The 14,345-nt window shown below is 40.6% G+C and overlaps 1 protein-coding gene across 1 annotated transcript; it reads right to left on the bottom strand.

Annotated features, from left to right (window-relative positions):
* Positions 1-1,478: 1,478 nt before the first annotated feature.
* LOC131226143 (blue-light photoreceptor PHR2) lies at positions 1,479-12,140 on the bottom strand. Its single transcript, XM_058221858.1, has 4 exons — positions 11,062-12,140; positions 3,730-3,959; positions 3,517-3,615; positions 1,479-1,840 (listed from the first exon to the last, which is right to left on the bottom strand). Exons 1-4 carry the CDS (start codon positions 12,025-12,027, stop codon positions 1,759-1,761), a joined length of 1,377 nt encoding a protein of 458 aa, XP_058077841.1. The 5' UTR covers positions 12,028-12,140; the 3' UTR covers positions 1,479-1,758.
* Positions 12,141-14,345: the final 2,205 nt, after the last annotated feature.

The raw sequence follows: 14,345 nt of genomic DNA, 5'->3' as shown, positions 1-14,345 counted from the left end.
GGATTTTCTTGAGAAAAACCTCAAAAGTTGAAAATCTCCTAAGAATTTCCAGGCTGAGAAATTAACATGAATGAGTTGTCACCATGTTCTGTATCAACGAGTTCCAACAGGAACACAGCAGATATCCTGAACCACTCATCGGTGGTCCCCATAACATATGGGTCATTGATAAATAATCTGACCAACTGGACAATCTTAATCCTAGTTGCTTGATTGGAACAGTTATCATGCCTCTTGTTGTCTGAGAATAGCAACATACCTTGCACATGAATACCTGAACTGGGCTAATGGAGAGAAGGCACTTTTACTTCTTGTTTTTCAAGACATTCACAAGCAGGGCATTAAAGGCTGCTAGACGTGACTAGCTCGGACTGCTGGTTGAGGTGAAGATATGGTGATATTCAGTATAGGTGTATTTATACTCTTGTAGTAGGATTTCCCTACTCAGAGCATGGCTCCTCCCGCTTCCATTCCGATAGTGGGTCAGGACAGAAACTGACCCATTAGCAGAACCACTCAGGGTGGGCCAGGCCAGAATCTGACCCATTGGCAGCACTACTCAATGAGATCCCAACCATGATTTTAAGACTGGGAGACTCAAGACGCTTTGCTCGGTCCGAGTTGGGTTGAATCACCCATATTTTCAATGCTAACTCATGGTGCAGTACCAGATTGGCCTCACCCAAGCCGACTTCGACTCAGATGAGTCACATCTGAAGCCAACCAGTCATCAATCCCTGTTCACAACTTCCTGAAAAATTCCAAAACCGGACCATGATGGGTACTGAGTTTTTCAACCTCTGCATTCCCCCAACTTTAATAATGGTCTGGAGTTTGGATCAAGGTATTTCATTTTTTTTATTTTTTTATTTTACACACGCATACAGACCCCACACACTCACGCTAGTGGAATTTCACCACCTATGGATACTCGTATTTCATTTGAGAAATGACTTTCCTATGTATTGCGCGCATGTTTTCCCACCAATGTGTTTCTTGTATAGTACATCTAGGCCCTGCAAAAGATTGGTTCATCATGCATATTACTTGTAATTAAAATCAGAACAATCTATGAACTAGGTAGGCCACAACATTAAAGTAAATCAAAAGCATTAATCTGACCCAATATACCTGACATGAATGGATGGGCCTTCTTTTCACATTGGGTTCTTCTAAATGATGGGGCCAACCTTCTACAAAGATCAGATCTCCTAAACACATGATCAATTGAATCGTTATGAGATCCCAAGTGTTCATTTCTGCAGGATCCAGAGAACCGGTGGTTCTTCCAGAAATTGCATTCTAGACACATCAAAGGGTTCCTTGCCAAAAGTCTATTGTCTTCACTAAATATTCCACCCGTTTGCTGAAGTGATTGGACCCACCTATGTTCAATTGTGGTCCCACACTAGATCCCAACATAAGTTTTTAAAAAATATATAATGAAATGACAAAAGAAAAATAAGAAGAAGAAGAAAGAAAGAAAAGGGAAACATGATATGCACTTAAGACAGATACACGGACCGATTGACGGTATTTGATTCTCCGACAGGACCCCTCTCCTAAAAGGGTCTGTTATTCATGTCTGGACAAACGTACATGCTCGTTCACATTGCCAAATCGGCAATCTCAAAGAAACATTAAAACGGGCTACTCTACACCCACCTCTTTCTGGGACAATGAAAGCTGAGAGGGTCCCAACAAGGAAAACCCACCACTTCCTTCAAAAAGACCTACAACAGATGGATTTCACTGAGCTCAGGCAAGAGCGCCCATGCAAGCTGTAGCTGGAGTAGCTTCAAGTTTCTTCGGGGCAGCACTGTACTTCTTCGTAATGAATCTGAAACCAGAAAACACATGAAATATGAGTGCAAAATCATAGTGGGCCTTGCTGCATTTCACCCATTGCTAATATAATTTTACCCGTGGGTTTCCATCTCTATCACATAAAACGAGAGCAGCGAGGGGCAACAATTTGCCCGCAATTAGTTTTTCAAGTGGTTAAAACTATGCATTGTTAACATCAGTGTTTCAAATAGTGCCTATAGCGTAGTGGTAGCGTACGCTACGTAGCGTAGCGTGGTCGTAGCGCTACGTAGCATTCCAAATAGCATAAATCTACAGTGGTCGTAGCGTACACTACAGCTACATAGCGCGTAGCGTCCGTAGCGTAAGCTACAATGTATTTTTTTATTATTTTAGTTTTTTTATTATTTTTTCACATTTTCTTTGTTTCTAATGTTGAGGAATGTGACACTTGTATTGTACTTGATACTTTTAACCTATGGGATTTTTATTTCTTTTCATAATTGTGACTTGTGGTTTCAATTAGACATTATTAATTAAAGTGGTTTGCTTAGGAAGTTGTTGACGTGATAATTATTTGATTTGGCTTACGTATGTGGATTGGCTTTTGATAAATGATAACTAATAACTTTTTTGAACATGCTTATAATTGATAAAATGAATCATCTTTTAGGCATTTATATTTTTTTTCCTTTTTTTTTCACTATTTAATATATTTGTCCTATTTTTAAATTTAAAAATAGAAATATCGTGTAGCTTACACTACACGCTACATATTTATGCTACACGCTATAGAGGGCTAAGCGCTACGCATCACGCTACCGCTATTTAAAACACTGGTTAACATACAACATTTGTGTTTTAAACAAAAAAAAACAAAACCAAAAAGAAAAAAGAAAAGAAAAGAAGGGCACACAGGTAATTTTCAGTGAATCGAACTGGTGGGAGGCTCTCCGCAAAACAGAACAGCCTTTTACAAAGAGAAAAACTTTGATACAACAGTGTGACAGTTAATTTGCAGGCACTAACTAGACCATCAAAATTGTTGGTCAGGATTTTAGATAAATATAAAAATAAAAATTACATTGGTTAAAATTTCAAACTGCATGATTCATGAACATTCAATGGAAGATAAAAATGAAATAGTCAATGGTCCAAGTTCAACATACAATTGTTCATTAATGAGAGGTTAGGATCATTATTTTATTTTATATATTTTTTAAAGATGATTGAATTTATCTGAAATTTCAAATTATGACCTATCTAAAGTGGGTCCCATGACATGGACAGTTTGATTAAGTGAATGTACGCCACATGTACAATTGAGTGCCTGAGTATCGATCATCGCCCTCTATCAGAGTATTACCAAATAACTTCCTTTTACCACCATTTTTCTTTCATCGTCCCACTTCTCACGAACAGCTCTTTCTTTTCTTTTTTTTCACAAACTGCTTCCCATCTCCACATGCCATATCCATTGATCTTCACTAATTGGCATAAAAAGGGAAGACCCTGAAAGTGCAACATGGTTTCTAAACAAGGAAATTGCAGTGCTTGATCTAGGTTTTTGTCCGACCAACAAAGTACAAAGAGTACATGTTGGGCCAACCTTATAGGATCCAAATCATTCATACAGTGGGCCCCATGATTTGGAAATAATGGATTCCACTGGTCTGCATATATACTAAGTTCAAGGACTTTTTTAAGTACCTGAAGAAGTCCCTCCATAACAACTCGAACATCAACCAGTTCATTCCATTGTCAACGCGGCCAGTGCCATTTTTCGAAGTTGAGGTGGCGGAAACCATTCTGGAAAGCAAGATTTGTTTTCTGAGTTAGGACACCCCTTGAAAAGCTAAAAAGGAACACGATGCAGTAAAGAAACTGTCATGAATGAGAACACCCTACAGACAGGAAATTTACCTGGTTGCAGATTTCTTCAGCTCATCAAACATGAAACGGGGAGAGAGACATCCCATGGCAAGCCAAGGAGAGATTTTGCAGGAGAAATTGGCTCCATATATGTTATCACGACCACTATCCTTATCACCCTTGTTTGGCTGTGCCCGGCATTCTGCTGCGAATGTCTGGAGCCTCTGCAATGCTTCGGTTTCACCTCCCACAAGAGAAGCATTAGCGGTGGGCTTCCCATCCTGAGCAACAAGAAACAATACTTATCATCACAATAATTAGTCAAAACTCTTTTCTATTTTTCAAACCATGATTTTGAAAAAAAGAAAAAAGAACTTTCATCAGCATAAGATACCAGAAATGACATCTACGAAAAATTTACCCATGTAAGCATTAGCTAAGGATTAAAAACAAGAGAACAAAACGATGTACTGATTACCACGTGTATGGAAATACATAAAAGAGTTCTTCCATGTGTGCCTAATCTTCGTTACCGTGAGTTAAACATTGACTTCCATTCGATGTTACTGAATAATATCCCTCTGGTTATTTAGTAATTTGGGTGTATGTATTTTAACACAAATAACCAATCTCCATCATGACATTGCATTTTTCTTGGTATTTGCTACAGAATAGCATTCACAGGGAACATGGACTCAAGACTCAGAAATTTGAAAGATTTATAGTGATCGTTGTGCAATTTGCAGAGATGTCCACAAATTTGTATGGCAGAGTGGAATGATTATTGATCACGTACCTGCTCAAGAATTCATTAAGTTGCATCCTACACACCATTTCAATTAATAATAGCACACTGGAATACATTTCTTGACCAAAAAGGCTGAGTGCAGTTGTCTCAAACCAAAGCAACATGGGTACAGACAATTCCATGAACAAAAATCATGAAGTCATGTTTGGCATTGCTTAATTTAAACACTTCTGGGAGATTTTAATTCCCAGAAACAATTAATTAAGTGACAAACTTGCTTGTAAGAGCCGATGTCAATTGCTATTAAAAGGCAATTGCCGAAAAAGCGCCTTTCCATAAGAGACTTGGACATGTTTCAAAGAGGCATTTTGGTCATGTGATTCAATGAGCAGACCCTCATGTGAGAATGCATAACGCGTGTATCCGTTAGTACAAAACAAATGTCAAGGATCTGGACCATTCATCAAGTAGAGTGAACCTGGGAAATGCCATATACCAAAAATCAGGGCAGTACTCATCAAATGAGATGAACATGTAGGTTAAATTTGGAATGTAGGACTTTTTTTTCCCCTCATGGCCCATTTTCTCATACAAGTTTGACCTGCTAAATTGGTGGAACAACACTACTTTTTGTCCATGGCATGGTCACAGTCTACCCTACTTGACGAATGGCACAGATATCTGAGACGCATGCAGTCCGCCTGAATCTCTGACACATGTTTCACCTCCTCACATGTGGAGCCACTCATATCATGACTTAGTTAGGAAAATGAATGTGCATGATTTTTTGGGGGGAGTAATTTGATGCTTTAGCAGAGTGAGAGGGGTTCACGAGCATGCACTATGAAATTGTAAATTTAGTATCAACCCATCCAAATGATAGGATACTGTGGGTAGTTCATTAGCCCAACCAATTGATTGAGTGATCCCAGCCTCAACAGATATATTGCTCTTTTGACTGGGATTGCTGGACCTTTTCATTTCAGTTATTAATTAGATTTCCCCCAAATGAATGGTGGTAGAAAAAGGACATGTAGTGTAGTAGTCAACTTTTGGCCACCAAAATCCATTGATCGAATGGTCGTGACTGTACAATCAGAGCTATTTTCACAGTAGGCAATCTAAGTTGGTGCGCATAATTGGATGGTCCACATTGATGATGTGATCATCCATGCTTCAAGTGTTTGTAGCTCTTGATTTCACCCAACAACATGCCATCAGAATAGTACAATTGGCGCCAATCTAATGCATCATGATGTTAATAGTATCTTGTATGAGGGTGTCTATACCTCCCTAATCCAAGGTATCCCGTATCGGTATCGGTTGGCGTAACGGTGCCCTCTGATACCGATACAGATACGGGGGCGTAATGGCGATACGGGGGCGTAACGGCCCGTAACGGTGCAAAAAAAAAAAATGCCAAAAAAATATGAAAAAATATGGATTAAATCCGGAATATTCTAAGCATTCCAAATATGCATTCATTTATAAATTGGAACATGTTTATGGTGGTGTAACGGTCCACTCTTTGGTGAGAAGTTGTATTGGATTGTCTGATGAATTTATGAACCAAACAACCTGGATTTGACTGCAAAACTCATATATTTAATTTTCTAACTATCTACTGTCAATGATAAATATATTAGAATGAATGTAATATGAAAATATCTTACATGTGTAGGTATTTGCAATCATTTTTCATAATTCATAAAAAAATATAAAATGACAATAACAATCTGTAAAATGAACATTAACATGTTCTACTATGATTAACACATTATATTCTATCATTAAAACATCAAAACATTCAATAAAAAATAATTTTTCAAATTTTTTTTTTTAAAAAAGGCTGAAAATAGTGCTTAAATAGAAAAAAATTATAAAAACATATAAAATGATAACAACAATCTATAAAATGGACATTAATATCTTCTATGATTATTAACATATCATATTCTACCATTAAAACAGCAAAACATTAAATAAAAAGTATAAATACCTATTTTTGAGGAATTTCTGGAAAATGGCCCACAGAGCTTCGAATCAAGAAAATCCTTAACATAAGTTGTTTTTATTTGTAATATCAAGCTAAGAGTGGTCGAAAATAGCAATAGAATGATTTAGGAAGGGTTTAAAAGAAAGAAGTTTCAAAAAAAGTGAAAAAATAGACCTTAAAAAGCAAAAAAAAAAAAAAAGGGGTCATTTTTTTACCGTTACGGGGCAGTAATGGCTGTTACGCCCCGTAACGGCCATTACGGGGCCATTACAACTACAGAATCGCCGAGGGGGGAGGGGGGTTGACCATTACGGCCCCGTATTGCGTAACGGCCACGACCGTTACCGATACGTATCGACCGATACGGCCGTATCGTAACGGATACGGGACACCCTGCCCTAATCTGGCATCACATCGTTGTGGCACTTAAACCCCTTGTGAAAAAGCATGTTCATTTTATGTGGACACTCCAGACTGTTGCTGAGATCTTGTTGAGGATGTTTGCACTAAGGTCACGTTGAGGCTGTTAGTGTTGAGGTCCTACTGAGGTTGCTTGTGATGAGGTTGCTTGTGTTGAGATTGTCGCCGAGGTTGGCTCTACACCTAGGGGTTGTTTCAGTTCAAGTAAAATTGTGTCAGCACAAGCTGTATGGACAAGACAGCTTGTCCGTGGTATGGAAAACCCATTTATGCACGAGAATGTAGGAAAATAAGGACAATGTGTCCAAAAAAAATATGACCATTAGCAACGATTGCATATCCTTGCAAAAGAAGATGGAATGACAATAAGGATAACTTGTCCATAGTTTTGTGCATATGGAAACACAATGTTTCATACACATGTGTCACATGTGTTACATATCTGCATGTGCAACTATCTAAATTCAAGCACTCCATATGTGCACATGTGCCAACCATAAATCTTCAAGCACTGACATGTACCACATATGTCGATGTTCATACGCACTATACATGATACTAATACATATGCCACTATCCACATTAAGCTCTCCAAATGCGCCACAAACCAACCTTATTCTAGGTACCACAGTGTTTGATAAACAAGGAACAAAATCACTAGTCCCGACAGCATAACTTGGATAGCATGCGCCAACACAACTTTACTTGCATCCAAATTGCCTATCCAACGGGGATTATTTCATTGTGAGAACAAGAAGAAAGCTTATCAGAATTGGAACTTATAGAATGTTCTAGCTCGGTCAAAGGACCTAATGTGAGATTACCTTTGGTTTCATGTGATGACATTTTTTTCTTTGGGGGTTTTCCCTTATGCTAACAAGATAGTGAAGAGAGAGATATAAGGGCTTCCTTCAAGAGGTGAATTTTCTCCAATATGTTTCTTTTCATGCATTTGGCAAAGTGCATAAGATGGTTTTCCTAAAGGTTCTATTGATTGTAGGATAAGAAGAGATGTTTCTTGTTTGTTCATTGTATGTGAGCAATGCTTTTGTATCTTGTGCTCACCTTATTTTGCTAGCGAAATGATTTGTTGCTGCTTTCTTATAATGTTGCCACGATCTGGTGAATTACGTGTATCTTATGTCCCCTCTACATATTTCCATGCATAGCCAAATCTATCACAACATCTAAAGTTCAAGAACCATGTTGTTAGAATCCTTGTTGCTAGAGCTTCGCTAGGGACTCACATGTGCCAACTACGCACATGCAAATTGCAAACCACACATCAATTGGACCACAACAATGTGTAGATTATCTCATTATCATGTAAGCCTTTCCCCAACTATTTGGGGCCAGTTACATGAATCCTGTTGTGCCATTTTTCTCTATCATTGAAATGTCAAATGATTAGGATTCATGATAGAAGTAATGGCTAAAGTTTTGCATTGGCAGCCAACCCAATGCAACCTTCCTTTATCCGGGCTTGGGACAATGTGCAGATATGTTGCCTAAGAACTCAAGCCAGATGTTATTAGTGGTTGAGCCACTCTTGATCCAACATACATGTTTGTCTCGCCAAATGAGTGGTCCAACATACAAGTTCGTCCCGCCAGATGAGTGGAGTGGCCTAAATTCTTGGCAAAGGCATCTACATGGTTGTACCCATCTGATGAGAGAGTCGACCTCGCACAAGCGTGCCACATCGCCAAGTCAATGTGTTGGCTTTAGTTTCCTGCCCATGTGACTTGCTCCAACTCATTAGCCTCTACGTTTAAAGCAAGCAAAGCATCCCATTTCAATCAAGAACCTTATAAGTGGGGATCTCAAAGGTAGTTTGGATGCAAGGCTGTCTAGGTCCAATAGTGTCGGCACAGGCTATCTAGGTCATGCTGTCAAAACTAGTTATTCTACTACTTGTTTGTCAAACAACCAAAAAAATAGAGTAAAGATGGATTGTGGCATATGTAGAGAGCTTAATGTGGATGGTCACACATGTAGCATTTAGAGCACGTATGGGCCCCATGAACCTATACAATTGCACATGTGACACATGTGACACGTGCTCGGAACATTGCGTTCCCCAGGTGTACTAAACTAGGGACAAGCTATCCTCATTATTATTCCATCTTTTTTTTTTTTTAGAAAGACATAAAATCATCGCCAATAGTTATATGTTGGAAATAAATGACCCTTATTTCTTACATTCCCATGCATAAATGGGTTGAACAAACCACAAACAAGGTAATGTGCCAACACAGCTTGTGCCGAAACACTTTGCTTGAATCCAAATGGGCCCTTAGGGTGTATGCCTGACCGCATGTCTATGTTGCTACTTACCAAATTCTCAAGTTGTTCGTGTACCCAGCCTCACCAATCCTCATTGGATGCAATCATTGCCCCCTTGACCCTATGACTTTTGTACGGTTCCGTCGAGGCAATGCTACCTTCTTCATGCATCAAATTATTCTAGGAGAGGCTCTTAGCAAGTTGACGCCAATACCCTCAATGCCTAGCAACCCTTTCAAGTATGAGAGCCTTGCTAGACGCCATGATCAGTGTTACTACCCTTTAAGCTCTATGATCCGTTATTGTATCTACCATTCCAGCAAACTCCTATGACCACATTTTCCCCAAAACCTTTCATTCCCAGACACCCAAAGTGCAGTATGTACCCTTCTAGCCCTACAATCTACAACATCTCCACCATTTTAGTTCAGCTCTACACTTGCTTGCACTTGTAGAGAGCTCATCACAACTCGGATACTCATTGCATAAGTGCATGAAGCTGGAGTCCCATTCTACACAGTGACATGTTTGCTTCCCCACTTATAGGACCCCTTGCCATTTGCATCTCATTTACCTCATCTTGTGGTGACATGTCACCCTAGGTTGTGCCATATGTTGCTCTTTCATAGGCTACCAGATGTCACTTGTCAAATAGGAATTGGCCATGAGATAACTACATTTTCATGCCCCCTTACAAATAGAGGTGGTCTTTCTAAAAAAAGGTAGTGGAAAGGGTGTCAAAGAAAAAGAAGGGTGGAAATTTTCCCAAAATGGAGGGAGAGAGAGAGAGAGAGAGAGAGAGAGAGAGAGAGATAATGGGCTTCCAACAGTTGGCAGAAGCTTTATGATAGCTCCCAACCTCTCACCTGTTATGCACACCACTTTAGGTAGTTGAGCATCCTCACTCCTCTCATTGCATGCGTTTTCCTTACCTTGTATTCAGATGATTTTGTTGTTGTTTGCTTGCACCCAGTACCTGTCCTTAGTTGTTTTATTGGCTCTCTCATGTAAGTGGAGGTCTCATAGTTAAGCCTACACGCTACTGCATCATCCCTTTTTCTACCCATGTTGCATGTACATTATCTGAGCCCAACCGTACCAAATCCCTTACGACCTCGCCAGTTTAGGCACAAACCCGGAAACAACATCACCCTGCTGTAAACAATAAAACCCGGAAACAACATCACCCTGCTGTAAACAATAGTACCATGTCTTTGAGACAGGCATTCACTTGGAGCATGTGCACAATTCTTGCTTTTTCACCACCCTCGCCACCCTTTATCTCCTCTTGCAACCCTGGCACACACACTCACCTTGATCCTAGGCACAAGGTCACCCCAAACATGTCCTTATGCACCTGATTGGTACAGGTGTAGTCCAAAGCTAGGTGATCTATACTGTTGAATTGTTGGGACCATCATCAACACAATTTCTAAGCCATCCACTGGTTTTTAATATCATTACGACTTAATGAGTGTACCAACCCGATTTGTGGGTGAGAAATCATGCTCTCCACCATACATGCAGCAAACATGTATGGACAACCCACTGTTCTCTGGTGGGTGACCTCGTGGGTGGTCCACGACCAAAATCATGCAGTCATTGGAAAAAAAAAAGACAACTGTGCAATCACTGTGAACTTTATCCACTGAATGTGGAAAGTTTCTCCTTTCTTCATTGACTTTGTTTTAGCCATCCATTTTTTTAATCCAATTGATACCGTAGTTTGATTGCTTTCATTTTGGGAATTCAATCAATCTGCAAGTGGGCCCACTAAATCAACAGTATCAATCACCACACAAATGTGCTCCATGTGCATTATAGATGCATTCATTGGTGCTGGATGTTAGCATTCCTCTTTCTGTCAATTCTAATTCTACGAATTCAAAAGAAAAAACAAAGGAACAGAGAAGATAAGTTATGATCCTAGAACCTGAGCCATCGTCACAGTTGGGCTGAGCCCGAGATCCACCAAGCTCGGAATCTCCCCAACCTCAACATCGCCTCTCCTCGGCAGGCCCCTCAACTGATCCAGCGCCTCAATTGTCTTCCTCACTTCCAAACCCTCCACTCTCTCCCTAAACCCTCCGAAATTCGACGGCATATCCTCCAATTTAAATGGCAGATCATCCAAATGATAGAGTGTGCTTCCCCAGAAATACTTCACCTCCACCCCATCCTCCTTCAACGCAGACTCAATCCTCTCCTCCGTCCGAACCTCATCCTTCGACACCTCCCGCTGCATATACACCGCCTCAGCCCCAACCGCCCTCGCCATCTCGGCGAGGACCGTCTCCGGCCGCCCGATCCTGACAACAAGATCAGACCCACGGGACCGGAGGCTGTGGCGGAGGTCGGAGACGGACTGGAGGAGGAAGGTGGCGCGGTAGGGCCCGGTCTTGTCGAAGCCGGAGGATGATTTTCCATAGTCACGGGGGTCAAAGACGTAGACAGGGAGAACAGAGAGGGACTCGTCGTGGGCGGATTTGAGAGTCTCATTGTCATGGAGGCGGAGATCGTTGCGGAAGAAGACGATCGACGATCGACGGAGGGCGAAGGGATTGGACGGATCAGGAACGCGACGGTGGGGCACTGAGAGCGGGGACTGGAGGGGGATGATGGAGGGCGAGGATTTGAAAGTGGAAGATCTCAGAGATGGGGAGGGTTTTGGAGGGGAGAGATTGGAGGAGACAGATGAGATTTGGGAAGGGATTTTGGGGCATTTATAGGAAAAGTGAGGAAGGAAGGAAGGAGGTTTGTAGGAGAGGAGAGAGGAGAGGGAAAGAGAGAGGGAAGCTGTGGAGAGAAGAGGGGAGGGTAGGATCGTAATTTCGTGCTCTGGTTCGGGCTTTTGTTCTTCCTGAGGTTGGGGTTGAAGGGGAAGAGGGCTGAGATCCATGGTGGTGGAAGCACAGAGAGAGAGAGAGAGAGAGAGAGAGAGAGAGATGGAAGTAGCTGAGGATGATTTTTACAGGTACAGAGCACCTACTACCACTCTTCCACCAACCCTCCCGTTTTGAATTCGTTGATTATCCGTTTCTCTGTTTTTTTCTTTTTTCCTTTTTTACTTATTATTTTAATGCTAGAGTGCTCCCAGATGGACGTAGACTGGGTACCACCCCCACCAGGACCTAGAGACGGATGGTCCTATCAAGGCCTCTGTGGGGCCCACTGTAATGTATATGTTTTATCCACTCCGTCTATACATTTTAAAACTATATTTTAAGGGATGAAATCAAAAATGAGTCATATATAATGATCAAGTGGACCACACCACTGGAAATGTTGGGGATTGAAATCCTACCGTTTAAAATTTGTTGGGGGCTATAGAAGTTTTGGATCAAGATGATATTTATTTTTTCACTTCATCCAGGTCTATGTGACCTTATGAACAGTTTGGATGGAAAGTAAACATCATGGCGGGCCCTAGAAGGTTTTCAACGGTGAGAGTTCATTCCCCCAATGCTTCCTGTGGTGTGATACATGAGGCTTCAATGTACCTCAAAATAGATGGACAGCGTGGACAAAACGTAAAAATCACGGTGGGATCCACGGATCCCTTGACGGGACTGTCTGTCTCTAGATAGGTCCTGATGGGTACTACCCAATCCGCGTCCATCTCAGATCACCATAAATTATGAAGCTCCTATTTCTATTTCTATTGGGACACGTAGAGAGTCTAATCAATTGATCTAGACTGTTCATTACGTCCATTGCACATTTGATGATCTATCACACAAACATGACACTGATCCGAAAAATATTAATCATTTATCAATGTCCTTTAATATGGAGGGTCCAAATAATTTGTAAAAAAGAAATAAATAGGTTCAATCAACAATTTGATCTGTTTATTTGTTAGATTCCACCGTGGATTGCTCATGATTCTAAGGGCCTGTTTGGCGAGACCGATCCCATGGTATTAGGAGGATCGAATCGCGATATCTTGGGATATGCATGACGAGCCAAACAAACCCGGTGAACTTGTCCCCAGATATTGATCACATCCTTCCTAATTTCATTCAATCGTGCCTAGGGCGTGTTTGGTTGGACAGATTGGGACGGATTGGAAGATAAAATCCCAAGATACGCAGGGCGTGCCAAACAGACCTAGTGAACTTGTCCGGAGATATAGCAATCCCATGGATCTTAAACCAATCCACTAACACCACCATCATTACCTTAAAATCCATCTCATCTCTCCTAATCCCGTGGGATCCGTCCAGCCAAACAGGCCCTAAGTGAAATCCACTCCAACTAGTAAATGCCAAGTGCTCCATGACCCATCATGATGTATGTGTTTATCCAATCCACTGACACCACCATCATTATCTTAAAATCCATCCCATCCCTCCTAATCCCGTGGAATTCACCTGGCCAAACAGGCCCAATCACTTTTGTTTCGCATTAGATTGTCTAATCAATGTCATTTTTGCATCTTCGCCCATGAAATGTTTTATGGGCTTAACGGATAGTTAAGATTGACCCATGTGTTAGATTTTCGAACTAAATTTATGCAAATAGGAGCGCCGTAACTTATAAGTGCTTTGATAGTACTAGAGCATTTCTCTTCGCTTTTTTAATAAGAAATACATCGAGGGCTGGTTTGATTTTCCAAGTAATGTTAAATGCATTGCAAATATGTAATAATTATTTTTCTGATAATTACCTCATCATTCTTGAGATTTGATTTGATTTTTGCTTTTTTGAAGCCTAAAATTGAGGTTGCCCATAAATATATGTGGGGGCCATTGTGATATATGTGAATTATACACTGTCCATCCATTATGCCAACTGAATTTAAGGCATGAGTCAAACAATGAGGCAGATTCAAAGTTCAAGTGGACCATACCATGTGAAAAAGGGAATTAAACACTTATAGTCAAAAACTTCTTGAGGCCATTGTTTATTTTGGTGTGGGCCACTTGAATGTTGGATATGCCTTATTTTTTTGGCTCATGCCTCAAAAAGTTGTGGTAAAACAAATGGATAGAACGGATATATCATATACATTACATTGGGGTCTAGAAATTTAAATTAATACTTTTAAACATATTTTCAAGACTGAAATCCCTCTCAATTTTTAAGCGGATGAAATGGTAATAATTACCCATTTACAGGGTATTTACACTTGCTTTGAAAAATCAAAGGGCGTAATTGAGAGCATGTATTTGGAATCCCTTTTGAAACCCGTAGATTTCAAATCCTCGTGTTTGG

The sequence above is a fragment of the Magnolia sinica genome, chromosome 14 (genome assembly GCF_029962835.1).
Source record: "Magnolia sinica isolate HGM2019 chromosome 14, MsV1, whole genome shotgun sequence".
Taxonomy (NCBI): domain Eukaryota; kingdom Viridiplantae; phylum Streptophyta; class Magnoliopsida; order Magnoliales; family Magnoliaceae; genus Magnolia; species Magnolia sinica.
The sequence above is the reverse complement of the archived record's forward strand: the minus strand, read 5'-3'. Positions and strand labels throughout refer to the sequence as shown.

What these genes read in the sequence shown, in the direction of transcription:
- LOC131226143 (XM_058221858.1), bottom strand. Translation starts at nt 12,027, where the DNA reads ATGGATCTCAGCCCTCTTCCCCTTCAACCCCAACCTCAGGAAGAACAA. An exon ending in CAACTGTGACGATGGCTCAG is followed by an intron (nt 3,960 to 11,061) that starts GTTCTAGGATCA and finishes CTTGTTGCTCAG; the next exon opens with GATGGGAAGCCCACCGCTAA. An exon ending in TTATGGAGGGACTTCTTCAG is followed by an intron (nt 1,841 to 3,516) that starts GTACTTAAAAAA and finishes TTCTGGTTTCAG; the next exon opens with ATTCATTACGAAGAAGTACA.